The 27305-nt window shown below is 38.5% G+C and overlaps 1 protein-coding gene across 2 annotated transcripts in view; it reads left to right on the plus strand.

The window, feature by feature from the left end:
• The first annotated feature begins 3871 nt into the window (after positions 1–3871).
• Positions 3872–27305, plus strand: part of rad18 (RAD18 E3 ubiquitin protein ligase) — a 44245-nt gene continuing 20811 nt past the window's right edge. For both annotated transcript variants that reach the window (XM_026167968.1, XM_026167967.1), the window contains exons 1-11: positions 3872–4044; positions 5917–5995; positions 6465–6526; positions 6743–6813; positions 13821–14233; positions 15848–15947; positions 18027–18205; positions 19684–19754; positions 20098–20158; positions 22074–22205; positions 23537–23660. In XM_026167968.1, the coding sequence (XP_026023753.1) occupies positions 3994–4044; positions 5917–5995; positions 6465–6526; positions 6743–6813; positions 13821–14233; positions 15848–15947; positions 18027–18205; positions 19684–19754; positions 20098–20158; positions 22074–22205; positions 23537–23660 (1343 nt within the window). In that variant the 5' untranslated portion in view covers positions 3872–3993. The remainder of the gene's footprint in view (positions 4045–5916; positions 5996–6464; positions 6527–6742; positions 6814–13820; positions 14234–15847; positions 15948–18026; positions 18206–19683; positions 19755–20097; positions 20159–22073; positions 22206–23536; positions 23661–27305) is intronic.

Here is a 27305-nt window from a genome sequence, read left to right on the forward strand (position 1 = left end):
CCCAAACCTCAAACTGAGATTTTGAATTCTAGCATTTGCCCACTTTGTTTTCAGTTTTTGTTTTCCTCTTTTTCTTCTCCTGCCTTTTCTACTGTTTACAGCTCAAGCTTCAACATCCCTTGTCCACTATATCTGCTATCCCACCTCTGCACATATCCAAACCATCTCAGCTTTCCCTCTCTATTTGTCACTTGGGTTTGGTGGCCTCAGAACTGATTACTATGAAGAACATAGATCATCTGTTTTTACCGATCCACATGTAATTTGTTCTCAAAACGACCACAAAAATATAGAGTTGTAGCTAAAATATTACATAACTTTCAAACATAACTCCTACACACCAAAAGTTTCTGGGTGACGCTTAAAGACATAAAAATATTATGACGATTTGCAGAATCATCTGGGTCACTGCTAGTGATCATGAATTGGAGAGATGATTTGTCACAAAATCATCTTGTGAAATAGTTGATTAATTTTCGATCACAAGCTTACATTCATTCAGGACGAGCCTGTTGAGCCACCTCTTTTTTGTTATAGTAATCCATGACAACAACCTAGTCTGTTACAACTTTATGGAGGTCTCCCAAGAACTGCTGATGAACTTCTTCATAATGATTGGAGTGATCTTTACACTATATCTACCACTACAATTATTACCAAGGGACTGAATAATACTGTATTCAATCAGAGTACAGTAGTCTGGAAGCTGGTAAACTGTTCCCCAACTTAGAGACTTAAGTGTGCAGATCACTGTATCCAAGCATAGTGTCTTGTTTTGTTTTTTGGTGGAGTTATTTTCATTGTTTTGTTGCAATCACTGGACTACAATAGAATTCTAATAGTCACTGTTTTGAATATGAAGGTTAACCAAGCAGGTATTAACAAATCACAGAACCAGGACAGTGGTATATGTACATTTTAGAGTTTCAACAGTTTACAGTGTAATGAATCAAATCTGTTACTCAGATATTCAAAAGTACACGCCATGTCTTTAGCACTTAAAAGTCTTTTTAAAATGATTTATTTTAATATTTCTTAAATATAGTTTACTATAGAAATAGTTTTGTGTGATTTGTTTTTGAGTTTTCAATGTTGATGTTTGACTATTGTTTAATTAAAAAAAGATAATGAAAGTGAACAATAAATACGCAGTTTTCATAACTCAAAAAATGACTTGTACTCATTTCTTTTAAGTTATGCCACATTATTCACATTAGATGTCACAATCAGCGGGGTCGACTGTGTGTAGAGTGAAAGGTGGACCCAAATGCAGACGAAACAAAACATGACTTGAATAACCAAACACGAGCCGTTGATTAAGGCTGGCAAATTAACTGCAGGCAAAAGGCAAGGCTAACAATAAACTAAACTGGGTGAGCTAAATTAAATAAAAACCTACAACAGGAACATGGACCTGATATAAGAAAACTTGACATGACCACTTGGCCTAGAAACAACACAGACGATCTGACAATAACACACTGAAAACAGAGGACTTAAATACACAGGAGGTGATTAGGGGAAGTGGGAACACATGGGGGAACAGCTGACTGACATGAGGCTAATGACAGGACAGGGGAAGTCAAACTAAATACAATGAGCAAAGAACACATCACTCCTTCAAAATAAAACAGGAAACATGAGACGCAGACATGACAATACAAGCTTGATAACATAAAGGGTGAGGGAAACTTAAATACAGGGGAAGAAAACACAAGGAGTCTAATAACCAAATGAACTAATCTAATGAACTTAAACATAAACAACATCCAAATAAACTAAAACTTAAAACGCGGGTCAACAGACCCAGGAACATGACATTAGAGACATAAATCAAGACTTTAAGTTGTATTTAATAAATATTTGTGAATATAATTATTAAACATTTTACTTTTAGTCAAACGTAATTCAAATGTTGGAGTTCTTATAAGCTTCAACTTTTAAGTTCATAAACTTAATAACCTTAGGGCAATCGATTGCCTTAATTTATTGAAGTTCTGCTAACTTCTTTGGGTTTACACTGTACATTACATGGGTTATTGTGGATCTCTGGTAAGCACTTACTAGTCTAAAGTTCAATAAGGGAGATGGTTTTCATTGTCTGCATTTAAGGCCTCTGAAAAATCTGCTGAGCATTCTCCACTGTAAGAACAAGATTGATTAACTTATTTCTTTCCCATCAATGTCCTGAAAACAACTGCCAAAGGCATGAATAACTATTATAATAAAGCATGAGTCAAGCTAAGAACTGGCTGTACCATTTTTTTTCATGCTACACTTGTCATCCAGAATCACTTGTGTTAGTGTCATCTAAAAACACGAGGCTGTCATGGTGTGGACACCACAAAAGAAGAGCCTGTCCTTTTACATCCACCACAAGAAGGTCATTTATTTTGTAATAGTCATTTTCCACTCTCAGATTCCCTGGTTGGAGTTAGCAGTGGCTGTCTTCCCTATTAGCTCCCTCCACTGGAGCCAGAAAAACACAATCTTTATGACTTTTGGATCTTTCAGTGTCCACGGATTTTTTTTTTTGTATAAAATTTCTCATGTATTTCATGTTTAATCCATAATATAAATTAAACTGATTTATTCCAGTGGTAACTTTGTTCATGTCACAAATTACACATCAAATGTGCTGTATATTACTAAGAGGTATTTTATGTTATTGCATAATAGCAACAGATGTGCAGCACAGCCTCATTGATATATACATATAGTCATTATAGTCAAAGTGGCTATCACAGGACTGTTAAGTACAACAGCAACACACATACCATTTCCTGATACGGAGAGTCTAACAATCTACTGAATGTGAAAGTGAGTGAGCATTACACAATGTGTGTGTAGGTTCTCTGTGATCCAGGTCATGGTAGTTTAAGGAGCTTAGAATGAAAGTGACTGGACTTCTTTAAGGTTTGAGGAGGTGATTCACCTCTCATTCAATGTGAGGTGAAACATCCAGTATTTTACATAATATACCGGTGAGCATCATTTTTGTTTTATAAGGGGGGCCTGCTGCGCGTGTCTCTCAGTGCCATCAGCTAAGACCCCCCTATGCACGGCCTGCTCCCAGAACACACCATCCTCCCCCACCACTTCTGTCGGTTGAAGAGAGATGGCCAAGGAGAGAAAGAAGACAGCAATTGATTGCCCAGAATAAAGCTGTTCCTGCTGGTGAAGACCAGATCCTGGCTCTGGGGTTGGGAGGTGGAAACGAGACGAGGGCTCGGGGGTTGGTGCCTGCAGGGGCTGGAATTGCTAAGAGGTTGCTAGAATGGGGATATGCTGGATTTGCATCTGGCCCTGGCTCTGCTGCTTCGATGAGTACAACTGAAAGGGCTGGATTTTTGCATCTTAGTCCTGCAAAGTCCTGATAAACCGAATAACTAAAGCTGGTTAAAATTGTTAGTACATGTGTATTGTATATTATTAGTATGCTAAATTATACTGTAGCTTGATATTAACGTATTAAACTCAGTAGAAACGGGAAGTTATATATAAAATCATATAACAAAGTACATCAGGAAAAGAGACAGACAAAAGCTGCTGTCCATCATATATTGTAATTATTCTGGAAAAAGTTGTTACCACTGTCAAACTTTAACTGAAAAAAAGCCTTGTTTTGTTATTTTGTTGCTATTTTCTATGATTCGTCAAGCAGTAAAACATTGTGTATAAAATGCAGGTATGTCAAATCTGATATTCTTGAATCTGCACCCGTAGAAAGATACGAGGCAGCACAAGTACTGCTATGCCTTTAAGTCCAAACAATAAAGACAGCCTCTTAAATAAAACTGAAACAATGTAACCCGGACTCTGACCGAGTGACGAGCACAGCTACAATCTTTACATATTTGTGGCTCAGCGGAAGTTGTCAAATGACGTCAGACGTATCCCGTTCTGTGAGCGGGACTCTCACAGCTGAGCGCCGAATAAAAAAAAAGTGCTGAGGCTAACTTTGTCAAGAATCTGCGCGTTATTTCGGAGAAAATGGCCTTCGAGACGGAAGCGGATCTACCACCTAGTCTCGCATGTCTGAAAGTAGGTTGTAGCTATGTTTGATTTCAAATGTTTTGTTGACATGCTGGCTGTTAGCCCCCAGCTAACTGAAAACCCCCTTACATCACATTCGTTCAATCTTTATAACTCACTTGAGTATCTGACGTGCTTACAGTTAGTGATGAAACGTTTGCTAACCTTGTAAATACAGTGCAACAATGACATAAGTCGATCTAATTTGACTACCGCTGAGACTTTCTAATTTTGACCTCTACTTGTTCACTGTCCTAATAGTGCTTTGGAAAGTGAGTAGTTGGTGCAAACATACTGTTTTGTTGTGGGTTGTAGTTTAGGACGTCGTCTAATAATCAGAAGGTTGGTAGTTTGATCCCTGTCTCTTATAGTCTGCATGGGCAAGATACTAACCCCAAGTTGATCGCCGATGTAACCATTGGTGTGTGAATGTTGGATAGAAGGCATTTACAGTAGAACAGTGCTGTATAAAATTATAATTATAATTTTTCATAGATTCAGCTTAAGAAATGGGAGCAAATTTTGACCTTATTCAGCCAGCTGCTAACATTGTGGCTAAATATGCAATTTAAATTTGGTTCTGTGGTAATTTATCTGTCAATTTGCAGAAACAACACTGTTTTATCCCTTGAATTATGTGGGGTTTTTATGCTTGGTTTATTTATAGGTCAGTATTAAGTGGCTTAAAAATCAAGAAGAAAAGTAAAACATTCCTCTGAAAATGGTCAGGTACAAGGCGGGTGCTGAAAATGAGAGAAAAAGCTGTCAGTGACCAGAGAAAAATTTGAAAGCCCTTTTTTTTTTTTTTTTAATTACACGAAAGCTTGGCTCCATGGAAGCAAAAAATAAAGACATGAGGGATGACTCAGAATGTGTGCACAGTATTGTCTGCGGTCAGAAAAGAAAGGACAACTTGTATTCTTGAATGCTATGCAAACATCACATTAAAAAAAATTTGTGGAACCTTGAACATTCTTACAAGAGAACATTCAGCTTGAGACAGGAGGGTTAGATAGTTTCCTGTTATTTAGTTGGATAGACTGGTTTTAGGAAATGATATCCTTTGTATGGAAATGTATGGGCAATCCTTTGATAAACGAGGACATTCACCAACTCTAGCGTACTACATTTACTGGTGGTGGTCAGAGGGCCCGGTGGCGCCAGTGTCCGGCAGCCTCGCCTCTGTCAGTGCGCCCCAGGGCAACTGTGGCTACAATGTAGCTTGCCATCGCCAGTGTGTGAATGTGTGTGTGAATGGGTGAATGACTGAATGTAGTGTGAAGCGCTTTGGGGTCCTTAGGGACTAGAAAAGCGCTATACAAATGCAGGCCATTTACCATTTATTTATCATTCAGTGAGTAACATCTTCATCTGTCAACTTTTGTATTTTCATCCTATGTCTTGACGCATTCTCAATCATCCAGGTAAGTAAATCTCCAGAAGTCGATTCTGTTCACTAAAAGAACAATGGGCTGGGAGGTCAGTTCCTTAGTCTTAATTATGCAAATTCTCATGACCATTGATCAACAGCACAGTGGGTTTCACTGATCAAAGCCCATTGTTCCTTCAGTGGGCTGGTTTCAGTCATTATGCAAATGTACTGTTTATAAGATTGGGGAAACCTGCAATCAGCTCAGACTGAAGAAGTCACTTGGATGAGTGACGAAACATTTCTTCCACAAAATGCTACGTCCAGATGAACACAATCAACTTTTGGATATTTTCATCCTAAAATAATGTATGATTAAAAGTGCAAAGGTTCATGCACAGATGCTTTGAGCCAGCCATACTTTTAGTAGGTAAAATATATTGTTGTTGTTGTTATTATTGCAGGTACTTGTTGATTTTCAGCTCTTTTTTTTTCCTCTCTCCCATCTACAGAATGTCGATGCGCTGCTTCGGTGTCCTATTTGCTTCGACTTTCTCAATATTTCAATGATGACAAAATGCTCACACAATTGTAAGTAATAGCAGTGCAAAAAAAAATTGTTGATGATAAAAAAAAAAGTAATAGCAGTGCAGATGCAGTCATAAAAGAAGTTTATGCAAATAAAAGGAAGAACACTGAGTGGTTGTTTGAAACGAGCAATCAGCTGTCCTTTGTCTGGTTTATGAACTATATCCCACACATTGCAGAGGCAGATCACGAAATATATTTACATAAATTATTTTTGATCGTCTACCATAACGCAACATTAACAGGCACACATTAAATTTCTATTGTTTTGTTTTTAACGATTTAAAATGGTTTACTGTAGAGCTGCAGACATAATATTATTTTTCTCATCTTCTCCTAAAACTTCACCCTCTCTCTGTCACTCTTCAAATTTCACAATTTGCTAAATTAAAAACTGTCACACACGTCAAATAGCGATGTGATAAAATGTCAACAGGCTGACACAGCTTTGTGTTTGCATTTTATTTTGCAGTTTGTTCTTTGTGCATCCGGAAATTTCTTTCTTACAAGCTCCAGTGTCCAGTTTGCAATACAGTAAGTATGACCATGACTTGTAATGGAATTACATAATAATTAAGGACATCACCTAAAGAGACTTAATCGATATCAGTAAATATTGGTTAAATTATTTAAGTAATTCACTGAAGAACATCACTTAAACATTGTCTTGCTCAACTTTAATTGTAAATATCACTGGATTTTGGACCCTACAGGCAGAATTTCTTCATATCTTGCTTCTTTTTCTTTTAGCAAATGACAGAAGCAGACCTGAGGAACAACCGTCTGTTGGATGACTTGGTCACAAACTTTCAATCTGCAAGGTAATGTACAGCTCATGACAAGTAGCAAGTGAACTGTCTTGTATCTGAAATGAAGAAGAGCTTTTTATGCATTTAGATCTTAGTGCACACTGAATCACCACTAGTGGGGTCCACAACAATATTACAATATTAAGTTAAAGGACAGAAAAAAAAATACTTGCAGCTGTATTGCATGATTTGGTACACATATAGAATAAGTGTGTATGCAAACTATATACTTACCGGCCACTTCAGTAGTTATACATTATCGGGTTTAACCCCAGTTTACCTTCAGAACTGCCTTAAGTCTTCATGGCACTGATTCAGCGAGGTGCTACGAACATTTTTGTCCGTACTGATATGAATCACACACTTGCTGCTGATTTGTCAGCTGCACATCCAAAAGGTGCTCTCTTGGATTGAGATGTGGTGACTGTGGAGGTCATTTGAGTACAGTGAATTCATTGTCATATTCAAGAAACCAGTTTGAGATGATCTGAGCTTTGTGAGTTGGTGCATTATCATGCTGGAAGCAGCCACCAGAAGATAAGTACGCCGTGGTCTTAGATAAATCATCTTTTTGACTCCTCCAAGCTATATAGAATGTCACAGCCAGACTCCTTACACATTCTTGTAAGGAGGCTCACATTACTTTTTAGGTTGGCTCCCAGTAAATTGCAGGACTCGATTTAAAAGTTTTGTACTCACAGACTGAGCACTTAACAGCCAGACTCCAGACTATTTATCCCAGCTTGTTACTAAACACACTGCTGCTTGTGGTCTTCGATCACAGGATCTCAGAATTTGTTAGCGGTTCCTCGTACAGGATGAAAGACTAGGGGGGACAGAGCCTTCAGTCTGTGGCACCAAGGCTTTGGATCAGCCTGCCACTCCAACTTCTGACTGTGGACTATTTTAAGAAGCAGCTAAATACCTTTTTGTTTAACTTGACTTTCTGTTGAGATGTTTTCAAACTACATGTTTTACTTTGTTCTGCATCTATTGCCATTAACTGCACTTTTATTTTATTGTGCAGTGCTTTATGACTGCCTATCTATGAAAGGTGCTTTATAAATAAACTAGCATACTGTGGTCGTCAAGGGGCACAATAAACGACAATACTCGGGTATCCTGTGGAGATTAAATGATGGTCAGGGGGCCAGAAGTGTTCCAAGAAAATATTTCCCCACATCATTACACCACCACCACCAGCAGCAGCAGCCTGAACTGTTGACACAAGACAAAGTGGATCGATGCTTTCATGTTGTTTATACCAAATTCTGACCCTACCATCTGAATGTTGCAGCAAAAAGCGAGACTCGTGAGACTAGGTGATGTTTTTCCAGTCTTCTGTGGTTCAATTTTAGTGAGCTTGTGTGAATCCTCAGGTTCCTGTTCTTGGCTGACCTATTCTCCTCTGACCTCTAGCATCAACAACCAACAGCATTCTAATTTCCTTTATTGTCATTCAGTTAATACATCACAGATGTACACAGTTCAAAAAGAAAACAGTCTCTCGCTGGATATTTTCTCTTTCTCAAACATTCTCTGGAAACCCTAGAGATGTTTTTGTGGGAAACTCCCAGAAGATCAGCAGTTTCTGGAATTTTTCAGACCTGACGCAAACAACCGTGCCATGTTCAGTGTCACTTAGCGGTTGCTCTTGATGTATATCTGGTCAGACATTGAGTTGCTGCCTGGTGATTGGCTGATCACATATCTGTTAGCGAATAGTTGTGCCTAATAAAGTGGACTGTGAGTAAGCTTCTCATCTAAGCATCATTAATGAAATATTTCTTTCTGGCATTTTGCACATCAGACTTGTTGGGACACAATGATTTAATATAATCCATTTTGCTGCAGCTAGCCAAAGTGGTTTTTAAAAAATTCTTCATCCTGCAGAGGCAGGCTAAATGAGTAATAAAAATGGCAAATCAGATTTCCTCTGCAATCCACGTAAACCTCTTTACCATGAGCACAGGTGCTCTGAGCATCTCTTCAATTTGTATTTCATGATTGTAAGACCCGAAGGGGTACAAAAAAAGATCACTGCAGGGATTTCAGGGGATCCCATTGTTATTGGCAAGATTACATTATGCCCACTAAGAAAACTATTTCACTTTTTCTTCTGTACAGTATTGAAAAAACAGCCTGATTGCCTCCTAGTAATCTGCTTCTTATTCACAGATTTTCTGTAAATCAAATGGGGATTTTGTTTTCATCAGCTGAGGTCACTCAGAGTTCTCACTGCATTGCACTTACCTGTGTGCTGTGTAGCTCTGGGGCTGATACGTTTTCATTACAACAGGACGCAGAGATGAGGTGCAGAGTCCAGAGCTGGGCTATTGGAAATTTCAAGGTACAATTTAGGTTGCATGTTATCCTCAATCTTCTGCTCTAGTGACACAGTTCACACAAGTGAAAACCTTTCCCTTAAAATAGATTGTAAAAACAGATTGTTCTGTAGTTAATAACACTGGCCACATGCTTGCAGTCACAGGCTGTTGGTCTGTGTTTCTGTTGTGGAACAGTTGTTTATAGGGAGGTGTAATTATTGTAAATTATTTACAATGTCATGGTACAACAGGTCACTCCAAACTCTAATTATTTATTCCTTCAGGTTGGCACAGGGGTTATAAATCACACAAGCTCCCCTGGTGATGCTAAACTTATGTAAAAAGGGTTTAACTGTATTATTATTATTATTATTATTATTATTGTACATAGCTCTGGAGAAGCTTACATTTTCACTCCTCAGTAATAAAAGGCTAATGGTTATTGTCGTCAGTGTCGACATAACTCGAGAATGTGGTGACGTAGGATTTTGAAGTTTATACGACAGGCTTAATTGCCTTGAGGCTTAATTAGTACCAAGTGTGTCAAGAAAATATCTGCCATGGCATCACAAAACCAGTAACATGAACCGTTGACACAGTGCAGGATTGATCCGTGCTTTCATGTTGTTCAATCTAAATTCTGACCCTGCCATCCACATCTCACAGCAGAAATTAAGACTCATCAGACCAGGCTAGTAACAGGCAACAATTTTCCAGTTTTCTATTAGTAATGAGAGGTTATTTGAGTTACTGTTGCCTTTCTATCAACCCCTTATCTGACCTCTGACGTCAACAAGGCACTTTTGCCCAGAGAGCTGCTGCTCACTGGATATTTTCTCCTTTTTCTTTTTTGGTACGTTCTCCATAAACCAGAGATGACTGTGTGGGAAAATCCCAGTAAATCAGCAGTTTCTAAAATACTGAGGCCATCCCATTGGGCACCAACCATCTTGTCAGGCCTAACATCACTGCAGTAACATTTCTTCCCCATTCTTATGCTCAGTTTGAACTTCAGCAGGTCATCTTGCCCATGAATACATGCCTAATTGCATTGATTTGCTCCCGGGTCATTGGCTGGTTAGATATTTGCAAAATGTAATTTAGTCATGTTTTGTGCCACCGTGTGTTGTATGTTAGCTGAACACCATTCTTCTGTGTTTTGATGATCTGCTGACTGGAAGAACCATAGCATATGATTATGTTTCAACCATTTAAGCCTGTGGATGGGATATTGTTATCCTGTAATGACAAGGATAAAAGCAAAGCCCCTCAGACTGACTTTGTATTGATTTGCAGTGAAACTTCCCTCTAGGGGACAAATGGACAGAGAGTAAATTGTCCCAAAAAGCATAGAACAATGCCCCCTCACCCCTTCTCTGTACTTGAAAAAGATTCAAGTTTGTCATCTGCCAAACTCGTCACATTCATACCAGCAAAAACTACATCTGTGAAATGCTTTTCTCTTTTGCTTTCGTTTCCATTTCTTCTGTTAAAATGCACACGTCAGAACCTCCCCGCCAGCAACTCTGTATTCACAAACCTTAAAAAAAAGATCTGGTCCAGGTTTACCGATTAATACTAATCCTCCTAAACCACTTTTTTTATGGATGGTGGCTGAGGTTGACTCCTTCTGGAACATTTCATATCTATAGTCCATATGTGTCACTGAGGTAGTAACGCATTACAATCTCCATCCCGGGAATAGTGTAAGAGTGGGGCTCCAGACAGCAACATTTCTAGTTTGCGTGAAAGTAGGGAACATTTTGAGAAAACGCTTCTGGCCGGAGTTCATAAACTCTTGTTCACTGAGAGTGACGCCATCCTGTCATTCTTTTCTAAAGAAATAATAATCCAAATGTAGAACAGAAAACATCTCTCAAAGGATATATATGTTCCTTTGTATTATAGATAGTCATCTATTAACAGATCATTTTGATGATCCATATTTTGGGGAATCTTGTAGCAACTCCTAAAGATTAGTTGAAAATAAGCCTGCGAGCCTAAATAGAGCTCTCCCCCCCGCTCCCTCTGCCTAAAGTCATTAGAATTGTTTCTCCAATATCTGGGCTGATGCCAATGCTGAATGCTGTTATCAGTCAGTCTACCACAATGTTTGTCCCTTCCATCAATCACATCTCTGTTATCAACAGTCTGAAAGGTCTCCCTTCAAACTGTAGCCCTTCTGATTGTCATCACAGTTACGAATGAGTGGATTAGGCAGCAGCCTTTTCCTTCTCTTTTTAATTTCCTGTTGTCTAACACTGAGCATCTGAGAAATTGGATTCGTTGGTTTTGACTCTGTCAAAATGTTGTTTTGTGTAAAGATAGACTTGTTTCAACTGGATTATTTGCTTTGAAATGACAGCATTGCAAAGCATTTAGGGAATAATTATTTAAACATCTGCTTATGCGGTTGGTAGATTCTCTGGTCCAGCATGTGTTTGGGGGTAACTTCCTTCATTCGGATTTATCACTGTGAAATCAGTGCTTTGGGTTGCTGTTATCTGATGGCTCTAATTTACTTCTATTAGAGGCCTTTTCCCCCTCTAGCACACCATTAGCTGTAATCTCAGTGCTGCATATTTACACTGGTACAGTAACCAGTTACCTTGCAGCCTCTTGTCTCATTTGTGTATTTGCACATTAGGATAAGAGATAAATTGCTAACAAAATATGTTTGATCACAATCATAACATGCCCTTTTCTATTATAAATGCAACATGGTTTGGATTTAGTGTTGAGAGACCATTTGTGAGGCTGAACCATCGCATTATGAAATTGTGTTTCATACACAACCCACATCATTTAGATGCGGGTTGTGTATTTTGTTGTATCACAGCTTCTTACAAAATAAAAATACTCTAAAATACTGACACTAATAACAGTTTTTGCAGTTTTGAAACTTTCTGGGTATAAGATATGAGCTGTTCTGATGTTCAGGGTCTCATTTGCTTTAGGTTTCATTTCACAATGTGTCGATGGTGTTTTAGCACCCAGACTTTTCTGCTATAGAGCCCTCCTATTGTAAAAATGCATTTTTTTTCTTACACCATTCATTAGTTTTTCTTTACGTTCCCTGAGGTCTACTGATATCCACACACAAAATCCTATTAATGAAATGATTCTGACTGCTGCAGGGCTGCTTTTTTAAAGTCTTGGCACAATTACTGTGTGTATTGTCCCCGAGTAACAGCGACGGCGACTTTATAAAATCTGGTCCAAAGGCTTTGTGTGGAATTCCTCTGATCTCCTGCTCTGTATCTATGGTTTAAGGTCTCTAACACCCAGCTTTAAAAAGTGCTGTAGAAGCTATACCTGCCCTTTAAAACCCAGTTCTAATTATAAAACTTTAGCTCTCACATTGTAAAGAAAATCAATGGTGCAGCTATTTAAATTCAGTAAGTGTTGGGAATTTAAGTAGGTTGTATTGATCTTACAGATCAGTGGGATTGTAAATAAAATGCCCAAACTTTAGCTTCATTCCCTCATAATAACTAAATTCATCCTTTTCCACCTAATCAGAGATCAAAGCTGAAGCACAGCTTTTGAAGAGAAGCTAGAGAATATGGTTCATATAATAGGACCAGTTCATTCATTTCATTTACCTCATAGTAATTTTTTTAAAAATTATTTATTTACTATAAATTCCTATCTGCTCATTGATTAAAAAAAAACAAACAAAGACGAATTCGTATACAACAGTATGGTACTGGGCTAATCAACTGAATGATGTTAGTGCACTGGAATAATTATTTTGGATGGTTGTAAATACAACACATATAAATCTTTTACATTTATTTAATATATTGGTCAGTAAATGAAATCTATAACTCTGTTTAAATTGCTCCATGTCTGTCCTAACATTTTAGGAAACTTTTAGTTTCTCCAACTAGATCAAATTTTATTAATAATATTAACTAATAAGAATGGAGAGAGGTGGTTTTATTGTAATGCCATAAGTCTCTGGGACACTGCGAGACCATGAGTGCAGGGGGTAACTGCCCTGACCACATCTCTGCGTTGGTAAGCTTAGGTGTGTTAATTGTGAGGCTCTGTATTAAAATTCATGAAAAGAGCTTTGGACATAACTCGATAGCCAGGTGGTTTAAGTGCATCACACATGGGGAAAAATGCCATTAGCACAAAGATGGTGGGTTTGTTCATTGGACATTTTCTATTCATTTTTGTCTATGTGTATGCAGCGTTACTGATGAATGTTATCGGGAGAGCATATTTGTTTAAGGTTGGGAGGAGTAGAACGTGTTTCCACATCACATGTGTGCAAAGCTAACTTGGCGTGTGCTTGCATCTGTGCGTGCACGTGCATGAACCTCCTCCTAATGTAGACAGAAAGCACAAATAAGTTCTTAAATATGGAAAGTGGAACATCGCACACCTCATTGGTTCCATTTTATTGTCAAGTAACAGCCCAGCTTCAATTTGTTTGCTTTCCACATTTCTGAGGCTGCAGCCAAAGTGTCTCCTTTTTCTGGCTCAGTAGAAAAGGAGCGAGATGATTAAGCAGGTGAAGAGAACATCACAGGGCTCACTTCAATGCCAACAACATTTATTCACACTTCCTATGTTGTCGTTTTTTTTCTTTTTTCAAACTGAATGTAATAAAAGAGCATGTAACTGTGTTGTATTTTCTTTTTCATTCATATGTGCCCTGTTTCTTTTCTCTTTTTCCAGGCAACAGTTGTTAAAAGCACAATTTGACTCTCCTCCAATATCTCCGAAGACTCCCGCTTCAGCCGTTAAATGCAAAACTCCGAAGGAGAGGGGCCAGAGGTGTAACAACTCTGTGCTGAGCCAATTTTTCCAAAAGAAGCCTAAAACACCTTCCAGCAAAGAAACCCAGTGCAATGGTTCCATCTCTGAGTGCATTCAGGAGGGGAAAAGATGGACTGCAGGAATCCACAATGATACTGACCTACATTCAGGAAAAGCTGAGCTTTCAGTGGTTGTGAAAGAAGAACCCATAGATATCGACGATGCTTCTACTCAGGGTTCGACGTCACTCACGGCCTTTCCAAGTATTAGCGCTGAAAATGGGATGGCACATTCTTTAACACCTTCAAAAGACATTAAGCCCATAATCAAAGGTAAATCCAGTTTAACTGTAAACATACTGTGGCTGTTGCCCTTGAAATTATTGCTTTAAAAATGGGTAAAAGTGGCTTTTAAAGCATTTAGATGGCAATGAAAGGGCAATAAGATGGCATCAATCTGCTATTAGCTTGTGATTGACTCAAATTGGGAATTGCATGCTAACTGTTTATGATAAATGGGATTAATTGCGATAAACTGGGAAAAATCACAAATCTGTTAGTTGGAACAGCCTCATAGATTTAATACTGAAATTCCTCCACAAATAGATTTGTAGTTGCTGCAGGAGGTGGATTAACTGGAAAAACAAACCCAGTATAGCCACTTGGCAGCCTTATTTTTTATATAGGAATACTAACATGAAGCAACCAGTTGAGTCAGCTTCCTGTCTTGGAAGAAGCTGTGCTCTTCAGCACTGTCTGACTCAGACTGATTGCAGAGTGTTTGACTGCACTCTGTGTTTATAAATGAGAACAATCACCTTGCACCCAGAAAGATTGCAAGAAGTTGTTGGTGTTGCAGATTCAAACTGGGCAACTGGTCACTGCAACTACTTGTAATTTATAACCAAATGTGGGAAAAAAAACTGCAGTCAGTAGGCAAACACTGATTTTTTTTCCCCATTCTTTTTTCATTTTTGTCATCCTATTTCAGAGGTGGGAAGTAACTAAGTACAAATACTTCCTTACTGTACTTAAGTACTTGAGTAGCTTGAGTAGTTTTTTTTCCCCCTGACTCCTTTTTTTAACTTTTACTCCCTACATTTGTAAACAAATATCCATACTCTCTACTCCTTATTTTCAAAACAGGCTTGTTACTTTTGCTGTAACACATTTGAGGGGAGTTAATATTTCATGTCACTGCGAGCCTTCAAACATAAGAAGAGACGACATGTGCCAAAGTCAGGGGTTAAAAGCGGGATGGTGGGTTTATTATGTTTGTTTGGGGGATTGGGTGGATTTTGGGGGGGCTTTTTTATTTTTTTTATTTTTGACACCTGAACGACTGCAGGTGTCCATAAGTTGCGGTTGCGGTACTTCAGCATCTAAGTGGCCCTACATGTTTTTAAACCAGATATTAGGTCTGTACATGTGACGTTATGTTTTTTGATATTGTGAAACGTGCTGCAACTCAAACTGAGGCAGACTAACTACCTTATTTAAAGGCTGCATGGAAATCCTCTGCAGGTTAGTGCAGGATAAACAGGTTAGTTTGCTGTACTGTGATGGATCTAAAGTACAGAACAGTGTGTGACTGGTGCACAGTGAGATACATTGACTGAATTCCATCTTCATACCAACTTTGTACCATCTACAAAAAAGACACCATAGAGTACAGTTTACTGTCAGTGTTTTTCATGACCTGTTGCTTTAATTGTCACTATTAGTTTAACTGGGTCACAATTAAAATTCACCTCCAGTGAATATAACATATTGATAACAAAACATACAGATGTGTCATTTCGGTTCAGGTCTTCATGTGCTTAATTTGAATTATGAATGAATTGCATAACTGCAGCTGGTTGGATGCATGCACTAAATTACATGGAAATATATTATAGAGTCATAGCACGAAAACTATCAACATTATTTTGTGTGTCTTTTTTGCAGTGGAGTGCCCTGTGTGTTCTGTGAGTGTTTCCCAGCATTTTATCAACAAACATCTGGACACGTGTCTTACCAGTGGCGACAAGAAGGAAAGCTTGAGGAGGTAAAGTATCCACTTTACTGATCACTTAAATGAAGACTGTACTGATGTCTTGTCAAGCTTTAATGCTCTTTTGGGAGGTAGGATACAAATAAAAGGGTCGTACGTAGGAAGAGTCAGAAGTCTCCTCAAGTTAAGGAAATTGTAGCAAAGAGAGGTCACTCAAGATCAGTAATTTCCGAAGGTGAACGAACACCAGTGTGACAACCTAAGATGTTGGAGGTCTCGGACATCCAAGATAGCAAAGACAACAAACAGCCATTAGAAACTGCCGTTATCTCCAAACTTATCAGTGGATCAGACAGACTAAAAGACAGATATGAATCAGATTAGCTGTAAAATTATTTTTAAACTATTAAACATTATTTCAACTGTCATTAACATGTGTATGTTAGCCTAACATGTTGAGATGTTTTGTTTTTTAATTACTTGTGATTTTGTTTTAAACTAAAAATACCCCTTATGCTTCAAATTAACAGGTACCACGTGGAGTTATGTTTACGTGGCATTTTTATTTAATCTTGTGTATACCTGCCTAGGGACAGCAGATGGAAATTAGCTTGTGGCTAAATGTCTTTTCTATAATGAGATTAAAGTTTTCTTGTACATGGATGCAGTAAAAAAAAAAAAAAAAGAATAAATAAAAGTAGAAGACAAAGAAAACTAAACACAACAGTTGGGTTTCAGTCAACCGATGACCTTATGTCCTCCCAGCAGTTTTTCCTGCTTTATTAATAACATTTAATACAGTTTGTGATACAAAATGGCGTACAATTACCAAAAACAGAAATGTTGGGAAAAATATTGTAGGTTTGGTCTGGATAAGCCGATTATAGCCAGACACAATATGACTTAAATGAATAACTCTCATGAACAGGTCATGTCTGTATTGATTTCACAATTCACAATTACTCACAGTTCAGGCAACAAAAAGAGTCTATGCACTCTTGAATTTCATAACTCCAAAATAATGTTTCCTTTATACGCAACAACTTCTGTCAAATGTTTCTTGTGGTATCTTATCTCTTCTCCTGGAAAACAGTTTCAGCTTATCAGTTTTTATATTGATGAACAGCATCTCGACTAAGTTACGGTCAGGATTTCCATACACGAATTATCTCTTATCATTATTATTATTCAGCCAGTCCGTTGCTGATTTATGTGCTTTTGCTTGTTGTCTTGTTCCATTACTGAACATCTGCTGAGCTTTAGGTCCTGGACTCCTGCCCTGCTCTTTTCCTCTAAAATTTGATACAATTTTGCATCTATTGTTTGTTCAAAGGTTGCAAGTAGCCTTAAACTGTAATACTTGTTCCAGTGCTTTAAGGCTGATATGAGAGTTTGTGGCTATTGTGCAGTTTCTTGTTTACCTCCAAGCATGCTGGGGAACTTTTGTGCCTTTAGAGAGGTTTAAAAGATTTTTCAGTGATGTGTTGTGGAACATCCAGGCTTTCTTTTTAACATGAGAAGTGCTTGTTTTGATTTTTGTTTTTTGTTTTTTGAGAGAGAGAGTTTCCTTTGTGGTATTCTTCTTGAACCCCATTGTTATTCATTTTTTATTTTTTGTTGTAACAGAAACACGAACAAAGATTTTCACAAATACAGATATAGTGTTTCATTGTAACCCCTGGGCTCGCTCCCATTCTTAGGGAGAGTAGCAACAGGCATGAGTTTCTTGAACTCTTTTGAAAATCTGTCTTGTTGTAGTTTGATGTCACAGGGCTTAACTTGTGAATAACTAAAGCTACAACCACATTAGGGGAACCAGTGGTTGGAGACTTGGGACGACCAAAATTAATGCGACCCTTTGAGCTCATCGGCTCTGAAATGGTTGCTTCAAAGTGGGGAACAGGTCTGCAAGCACTTGCTTTTCTTTTAGTGTGTAAAGATATTAATTTTATACCTAATTTGGAACCTTTTCCGTTATGACAATAAAAATTCTGCTTGTGTTCAAGAGCATTTCTTTCTATAGTTGTAGATTTTTGTTGTAGCTTAGCACAGAGATGCACCTCAAGCATTAAAATGTCATATCTGTTGGTTACTGAAAATATACAGTGAATCTGTTTGTTTCCGCTCTCTTAGCCAGAAGAGGCGTCCAATGCCGAAGTTGGTATACAACCTGCTTTCAGTGCAGGAGCTCAAGAGGAGGCTGAAGGAATGCCATCTGCCATTGCAGGGATCTCGAGACCAGCTGATCAAAAGACACCAAGATTTTGTCTACTTATACAATGCCCAGTGTGACTCTCTAAACCCGAAATCAGGTGAGAGGATTTGCTCTGTTTTTTTTTATTAAAATGAAAAAACAAAACAAGAACTCTAAACTACTGTGATATCACAGTGTTTTGTTACACAACAAAAGAAGTGGACTGTATAGGATATTGTCCAACCTCAACTTGAAAATCAGAAGTGTTTGTAGTCTATTCAAATAGCCACACTTGAATGTGGAATGAAAAATCACACATCATAAAGGGGGCCAGATGCAGTGTTGTTTACAAAACAGAGGAACAGTCATGTAATAGCTCTCAGTTGTGTACTTGTTGCCCTTATTAGTTATAGAACAAATGACAGGAGGGAGTGTGGCAGCCCCTGAACCTGTGCCTGCACTCTTCATTATACCAGACAGAGGCTTGCATGGACTTAAATGCTCTAACCAGAAAATGACACTCAAATATTTAGAAACACAGTAGAATCCCCCCAAAATTGAGATTTTTTTTTTGTAAAATGTGAATAAAAACGAATGCAATGTTTTGCAAAATCTCATAAACCCATATCTTATTCGCAATCTAGGAAACATTAAATGCTTAAACTGCAAAATCGTTAACATTTCATAAAAAAATATTAGTTCATTTTGAATGTTATGTCAGTAACATGTCTCAAAAGTTGGTATGGAGGCACCAAAAGGCTGGAAAAGTATACCCCAACATTAAAGAAAAAAAAGAACTCAATCAACATTTTATAACTAATGAGGTTAAATGGAAACAGATGGTAACATGATTGGGTATCAAAAAGAACATACAGCTTTCGTTTCTCTGCCATTTAAAATAGACGGAGCAAAAGTGGAAAACTGTTCTATCCTCGTACTATTGGGAATTTGAAATTCCACACAGGGTCCTCTGGACTAAAGAGAAGAGGGACCATCCAGTGCATCCGGACTTTTAAACAAGCATTCTCCCATCCAGACGACATTTATTTCAGTGAAGCTTTTGCATATTTCACAGTCCTGAACTTTCACCAGTTGAAACATTTAACAAATCGTGAAACAAGAAATACGACAAAGACCCGGGACTGTTGAGCAGCTGGAGTCGTGTATAAGACGAGAACGGGACAGCATTCGTTTTCAAAGTCCAGCAGATGGTCCCTGCTGTTCCCAGACTGAATGTTAATTCAACAAAATCAGACTGAACCGTTTTGCATTCGCTTTAACAAACACTCTGCTTGTTTGGGAACAGGCAGTTTTTTTTTTTGTTGTTTGTTTGGTTTTTTTTTGGTAACTCTATCGTGAAATGCCTTTGCTGTGGTACAAAGCTTTAACATTTTTTCCCCATGAGACTTAAACATAGAATGAAGTTGGTGATATTTGACTTCACTAGTTTGGTTTTTGTCTTGATTTTTTTTTTTTACTTTTCTTGAAAACCTCAGTTTTGTTTTGCCACCTCATGGGTCAAATGGTACATTTCATTTAAGGGACAATATTTGTCACCTCAAGCCAAATAAAGATTCATCTTTCGTCTGTCAACAGCTGAGGAAATTGCCAAAGAGGTCGAGGCCAATGAGAAGATGAGAAACCAGTTGCAGGGGAAGGCCAAGCCAGTATGTATTAACTGCTTAGTGAGAGCTTAAATTTTGTTTTTGTTTTTTCTCAAATGTACGTTGCAGCATTTTCAGTAGCGTTTATATATTATTTTACTGTATTTCTAATCTTTTTTTTTTTTGAGAAACAATAATTCTGACAAGTTCTTACAATTTAAAATTTCACAGTCTTATGAAAATGAGTTATTTGTAATAAAAAAACAGTACTTTTGTTGCACGGGTGCTGGCTTAAAAAAAGACAGGTTAGCTCAGTTTCTTTACAAATATTGCAAAATTTCAATATTTGTTTTTCTTGATTCATTGTCAATATGAACAAATGTCTCTCCAATTAATCTTTTTCCAGGTCATGGTTTTCTCAAAGAATCAGTCTGAGAAAGAGATCGAAGACATGCATTCAAATTACAGTAAGTTTTTCTTTTTTCATCCTGACACTTTTATGTGCTGAAACGTTGCATGTTTTACACGCATACAGCAACGCAGTCCTAGGAAATGTTTCGTTGAAATCAACACTTGTGAAGAACGACACATGTAGTGACAATAAACTTTGGTGATGGAGAAAAAAAGCCAGAGTCCTGTTGACTATGTTTATTTTGGCCAGTAACTGAATGGTGTTCATTTTTGGTCACTGCTGTCTTTGGAAAGAAAGACTGAAATGTATGGCTCACATGAAATACAACACACATACAGTATTGTGAAAGTCTTAAGCCACCTCTCATTTCTTTATATTTTTCCAGGAAAATTGTAAATGGGTGGGTAGATGGCTGTAGACAGTCGTTGTTGTATATTAATGTCAGTTTGAACCAAAAATCTCAAATTTGGGCTCATCACCCAACTGATTTATGTCAGGTACAATGAGAACGCTTGAAATAATTTAGGAGAGCTTCTCTATTAACTCTATACAGAGTTTTTTTTAAATGAAGGAATAGAGACGTATTCAATTTAATAAAACTTTATTGATCCTGAAGGTTGACCCCGAAGGAAATTGGGTATTGGGTGTTCAGAATTAGAGTGCATATTATATATTTTTTGGCTACAAAAGAAATAAAAGTTTAAAATTAGCTGGATAGATGTTATTGACAGCCTGTTATGACAGTTTTCAAAGCCTCCATCAGGCTTCTCGGTGATCAATTCTTATAGGTCACTAGTTCACTTGGGAAATCCACTGTAAGAGGACTTACTGAGAGGCAGTCCATCATAAAGACTGCATGACATTTTTGTCTGGTTGAGTAATTGTTGCTTGGTAATACTGTGGATAGGTCGACTGTCCCTGTGAAAACCGGCATAGGTTACTGATATTCAGTATCTCTAATATAACATGCTTTTGTTTCTCAGAAAGAGGATTGCAGTTTTGCATATGAAGTGTCGCCCAGCCATAACGCAAGTGTTACTTTAGTCTATAAGCTAGCCTCACATACCTTCATCAACAAGTTAAAAAAGAAGCAGAAACATGGACAACAGTTGTCTGATTTTTAGCAGCACGTGGTGACATAGGTTTTTGTCTGTGTAAATAATCTCCAGTATTTTATTATAATTCATAGGGCCACTTGTCTGTTGATTTGTATGTCTGAGACTTTTTTTTTCCCCCATGTGACCTCGGAGGTAATCACTCGGATACACAGAAGCAAGAAAATCTAGATGAGCTCTGTGTTTTTATCCTCGGGGCAGAGGCCAGTTCACCAAAATCGCAGGACATTGTTCTCAAGTCATGTTGACATAGTTGAACTAGATGAAAAGCTTGTTGGAAATAACTCTTAAGAGCTAACTTTAAAAGTGTTTGAAAAATGGATGTGACTCACAAGAGGTGTGCTCTATAAATAGCTGCGCTGCTGTGATAACCTCCCGATTTATCAGAGGAGGATGTGGATGACTCACTCTGCCGGCATGGGCAGTGGTGCCTGAGCAGGCAAGAAGGTGAAAGCGGCGTATACACATGCACACACCGTATCCGCCGGGAGCTCGCAGCCTTTTCTTTCTGTGACACCAATTTCTTTTAGTGTTAATACAGTTGGTAGCTGGTTATTCAGAAAACATTCCCATTTGGTAAAATAACAGCAGGTTGAAAAAATGTTCTGCAGTAACACTTTCTGAGACGTGAGTTTAAACTGCAGCTCCAAGTGGTCAACTGTGCGTTACAGTCATTTTAATTAGCAACCATTTAATTCGAATAACTTTAATTTATGACTGCATTTAATCTAAACATTGAATTCAAGGTTAGACTCTTGAACCGCTATTAGAAATCAGTGACTATCACATAACGTCATAATCATTCTATCCTCTTGATGTGTTTGACCCTATAGCGATATGCTATTTTGCCCACAGGGAAGCAGCACAGCAGTGACTTTTCCCGGCTAATAGCGCAGGTCCGCGGCCGCATGGAGACCACCAGACAACCTCGTGTTAAACAGGAAGTCAGCGAGGTGAACAAGGACGTACAAAAAACGCACTCTGCAGGTACTTTGACATTCAGACATAATATTTTCTAGCCAAAGGACACTTCTGTGCACTTCTCTGACGCCCTTTAAAAAAAAAAGTCACTTGATGTCTGTGGTTACCTGCTATCTTGTACACTTGCGTGAAAAGGAAATATTTTCCTTTGCAGCCCTGTGAAGACTAAGAACATCTTTGCTGCTTTCACAGGAGTTAAGAGAATAAGTAGCAGCCAGGTGCTGCTAATCAAATTCACTTGATAAACTGATCGTCTGCAAGTGCGAGCACCTTTTATAATAGCAGACGTTTTGGTAGTTTGTTAGTCTGGAGCATTCGTCGGTGTGAAGACATGATGTTGAGAGAAAATGCAAAAAATCAAAGCCCTACATGTTAGAGTTCAGAGGCTTCAGTTAGCATGTTTAAATTAGAAAAAGACTGAATAAGCATGGCTGTCAGGTGGAAGCCTCTTCTTTTTAAAATGATCATGGCAGCCTGGCTTAGCTTTGCAAACGTCTGAACAAACCTCGAGATTTCTAGAACAGTGTCACGTTTGGAAAAAAGCAAATACAACATATCAACACAAGCAACTCATATAAACTGTCAAGCATGGTGGTGGAGGGATGATGATTTGGGCTTCTTTTGCAGCCACATGAACACCTCGCAGTCACTGCGACGACCATGAACTCAAATTTAAGGCCAGCTGTCTGACGGTTAAAACGTAGCTGAAATTGGGACAAGCAGCAGGACAATGATCTCAAGCACAGCAGCAAATCTACAATCCAATGGATGAAAAAGGAAATAATCAGATTGTTGCCTTGGAAAAGAGCGGTGCTTGAACAAATACCTGCACATTTCAGTGAATTGAAGCAATGTTGTAAAGAGTCTGTGCATCAGTGTTTGTCTGATGCAAAAAATAATTACTTCAAGTTATTCCTGCAAAATGTGGCTGTGCACTTAGTTTTTCACAGACCCTGCAGCCCTGTGAAAAAGGTTTGTTTTTTTTCCTACACAACTGCCTTTAAAGAAAAAAAAAAGTCCCATCTTTTTGTAAGAAAGTAGTTTTTCCAAGTGAGTAGAAAATCATAAGCACTTTTCCACCACTGAATGCTCAGTTTTTTATCAACAAAGAGATGATGCCTGGTGTTTGTTCATTCAAATGCTCTCTAAAAATTGGTGTTGCAATCCAGAAATGTTAATTCAACATTTAGCATATGTCATGCCACTCTGTTTTCACATTACTTATCACATCAGTGAGGAGGGAAAGAGATTCATTTTACGTAGAAACCTTTGACCCGTCATTTCCTCCTGGATCTGTAGCATGACGTCGTACAGCATTTACGGTTTGCCTCTTTCAGATCAAGGTGCACAAATAAAAAGCTGCACAGAAGTGAAGGTTGAACATGAAGCTGAAGACGAGGAATCAGGAGGAGTAATCGAGGTGCCGTCCAGCCCCACCTATAGCGACGTGTCCGTCAGCAGGTAAAACAAAACAAAAAATACAAACAATATTTAGAACCACTGAGTGCTGCACTGGACACCAGCATCTCAACCCAAAATAAACAGGTGCATCAGACACACCTCAGTCTCTTAGGGTTTCATTTATAACCAGACAGCGCGTGCACACAAGTGCCAGCAAATAATCCAGAAGCATCAGTTGGTAAATGGTAATGGCCTGTATTTATATAGCGCTTTACTAGTCCCTAAGGACCCCAAAGCGCTTTACATATCCAGTCATCCACCCATTCACACACACATTCACACACTGGTGATGGCAAGCTACATTGTAGCCACAGCCACCCTGGGGCGCACTGACAGAGGCGAGGCTGCCGGACACTGGCGCCACCGGGCCCTCTGACCACCACCAGTAGGCAACGGGTGAAGTGTCTTGCCCAAGGACACAACGACCGAGACTGTCCAAGCCGGGGCTCGAACCGGCAACCTTCCAATTACAAAGCGAACTCCCAACTCTTGAGCCACAATCGCCCCAAGCACACATGACAGCTAATGTTGAGCCCCCGCTTGTGACAAGACTCTATAAAGATGTTTTTCCTCTCTTCTCTGCTTTATGTTTCCGTGTGTGTCTCCTCTGCTCTTGGGTCTGCTCCGCTGGGCAGAGGAGACACAACTAAGATGAAACCGAGAGCAGCAAAACAAGTAGATCCGAGCACTGAGCCGCAATGAAACAAATGCAAATATAATACTGATTCTCTCTTTTAAAGCACTGCCTGAGCACTCCAGACTGGATCCTGTCATCTCGCTTTGCTATCATGTTCACCCTCTTAGTGGAAATATTCATCTGTTATGAAGAGAGGCTCGTATCTGCTTACATGTCTGTGGATCTGCTATCAAACCACAGGCCTGAGAAGCCTGGATTTCAACACACACAGAGGAAGCAGCGATGGGAATCAGACCGGCTCCAGGAATACATAAATAAATCAGTAAAGAATCTGATCTAAAAATGACAGTATACACACCCCATCCATGGAGTTTCACTTCATTCTCTTTACATTTCAAATTTCTTTTTGAAAAACTAGCGCGCTTCCTCCAATAAGTTCTACAAGCCATGATTTTTTCTTTATTTTTTAAAGAAGTCATTAGTACCATATTTCCAGAAACATTGCAGCATTTCTTTTCATGTTGCTCTTACTGCGTTCACATTAAATCTGTTGTTGGATTATTTTCTTAAAAATCCTAAAGGCATTTGTTTTGTATATGTCAAATAACACATTCTTTTGGGGGCTTCTAAGCTGATTGTAATGTTTAATTAGAACATAAAACGCACTGGTTAACATTAACAGTCAATTTTCTTTTTGTGACTTTTGCATTCAGATAGTCCAGATTTACTGACAAGTTCCTAACTTCTCTATAAAACTGATAATTAGCTGTTTTTCAGGTAATTAGATTCCCCCTCTCTCCAATCAAGTAGGCAAAAGCATCGGTGTGGAGTCACGCAGGTGTTCAGTCTGGATTCAATTATAGCTTTGAATATAATTGCAAAGAGGAAAGATAACTGGCTGTCGCTAAATAAAGCCCCGTGCTGTGAGACTCGGGAAAGAGACAAGGTCCTTTGCCGCACAGTTATAAATGATGTTGATAGCCTCTTGTGTGTGCTGTTAGCAGAGTGCCGCCTAAATCAGACAAAAGTGCCTTTTTAAAGTTGGGCCGTTACTTTAAATTCATAATCCCTTTCAGCCTTTTTTTGTTCATTTGACACATAAAGTGAGAGAGAGATTTCCAACAATACAAATCCAGATTCATGTGCTACTATGTGGGACACGTCGCTAATGATGAGAGCTAGACTGAAGCTTTGAGAAATAAAATAAAGGATAAAAATGCAGGATTTCCACTTTAACTAAACAACAAATAACGTGTAGTTTCTGTAAAATAACATTACCTACAGATGAATAAGTACAGCCTTTGGTTAAATATGTATATTGAAGGGCTACAACAGTTAGGTGTACATTGATAATGGGAAAGAAGCCAGTGCAGCACTCGTGTCTCTATCCTCAGAGATCACCTGCTAACTAGAAAAATGGCTATTCCTAGCACACCGCAGACAGCTGAGGTGCTGTGAGTTAAAGATGAAATGGTTGTCATATTTTTATATAAGCGGGACGTACCTTTAAGGCTCCGCTTGTGAAGTGTGGCTTTCACACAAGGCTGACTTTAGTTTCTGTGCCCAGCCATGAAAAGTTACGTGCAATAAACACAGGCCAAGTAGCCAGTAAATGATAGTATGGGACCAGCTCTGGACCAATTTCCACTTCATTTTCTTTTGTAAAGCACCCCACTGTTTCGAGCTCCAAACCTCATCTGGAAGTTGGTCAGTAATGTTGAGATATGCTCAATGCTTCGCACGCACCAGCTTGCCAACAGGGACCTGCTGGTAAATGGCAGTGCCTGCCACTAGCACATCTTGGGAAGCACTTTTTTGGTTTGGTTTTTTGTGGGTTTACACACTTAAATAATACCTTTTGTCAGCTCAGTATTTGTATTGTTGGTTTCTCAGAGTGGCTTTGCATGTTTTTGTTTTTGTTTTGTTTTTTAGCTTATGCTGGAGTTCATCCACCATCTGAAACAAGCACTTTTAGTTCCTCTCCTTTTAAGTCCACCCTGACTTTAATTGGCCGGCCCATGCTTACAGGAGATTTGAACAGTAGCAATAACTATCCAAAAGAGTTGTGAGGTATTTAATGGTGTTAGGAATGATCCGTGCCTTTAAGGATCAACAGCTTGGGGAAACCAAAGGAGCTCTCCAAGAATATTTAATATAAGTGGAGAGAGAAAGTTGCTTTAAGACCTGTTCGCCCTCAGGGAGAGAAAAGCCCAGTCTTAGGTTAGATTGTGCTTTTCAATGCATATTTTTTGCAGTTTCTTTTGATAAAACTTTAATTTCCTCCTTTTTGACTCATGCGTTCTCAGCTCTGACACCATTTCACATTTTATTCAAGTTAAAATTGCTTATCAGGGAGTTGGTGTGCCACATTTCTAAGGGGTGTAATGTGTAAATTTCATGGTAAAATGTAATGTAGTCTCTACTAGAGTTGTGTTTTTTATCCATTTAAATTTTTGTATTTTAGTCCGCATCACAAGTAATTTATCATTTTTTTTAAGGGTAATCAATCATGTCACCGTTAGTGACTGCTGAGCTAACATGAGCTGACACATTTTGTTTTTAGACCGTCTTGATTTTTTATTTTATTTTAAAAGGGGGAAGATAATGTTTTTTCCAGTCACATTCTGTTCTTAATATTCACACTTGGCTTTCTAGACTGAAAAGGTGCAACTAATCACTTTGGACAATTTATTTTCTTTTTCTAAGCCATCAAACACATGAGTGGAATAATGCTTTTCACAGATCTTCCTCCCTGTTTCTACTTCTTAAAATCACAACAAGATGTGACTTGCAAATGCAAATGAAATCAAAGTCCAGCGCCTCACAAAACTCAAAATGTCACACAGAAACTAAAATACACGGCGAAGTCTGATGCACATCGATAGCTTATTGTTGGTTTACAGCGAGAACAGTAGAAGAATAAATCACGGCGTGAACAAAAAGCTTTTTGTGCCGGAGGTGTTGAACGTCCAAATCGGTTAATACGGCAGAGAGAGAAAAAGGCAGCG

Source organism: Astatotilapia calliptera, chromosome 5 (genome assembly GCF_900246225.1).
Source record: "Astatotilapia calliptera chromosome 5, fAstCal1.2, whole genome shotgun sequence".
Classification (NCBI taxonomy): domain Eukaryota; kingdom Metazoa; phylum Chordata; class Actinopteri; order Cichliformes; family Cichlidae; genus Astatotilapia; species Astatotilapia calliptera.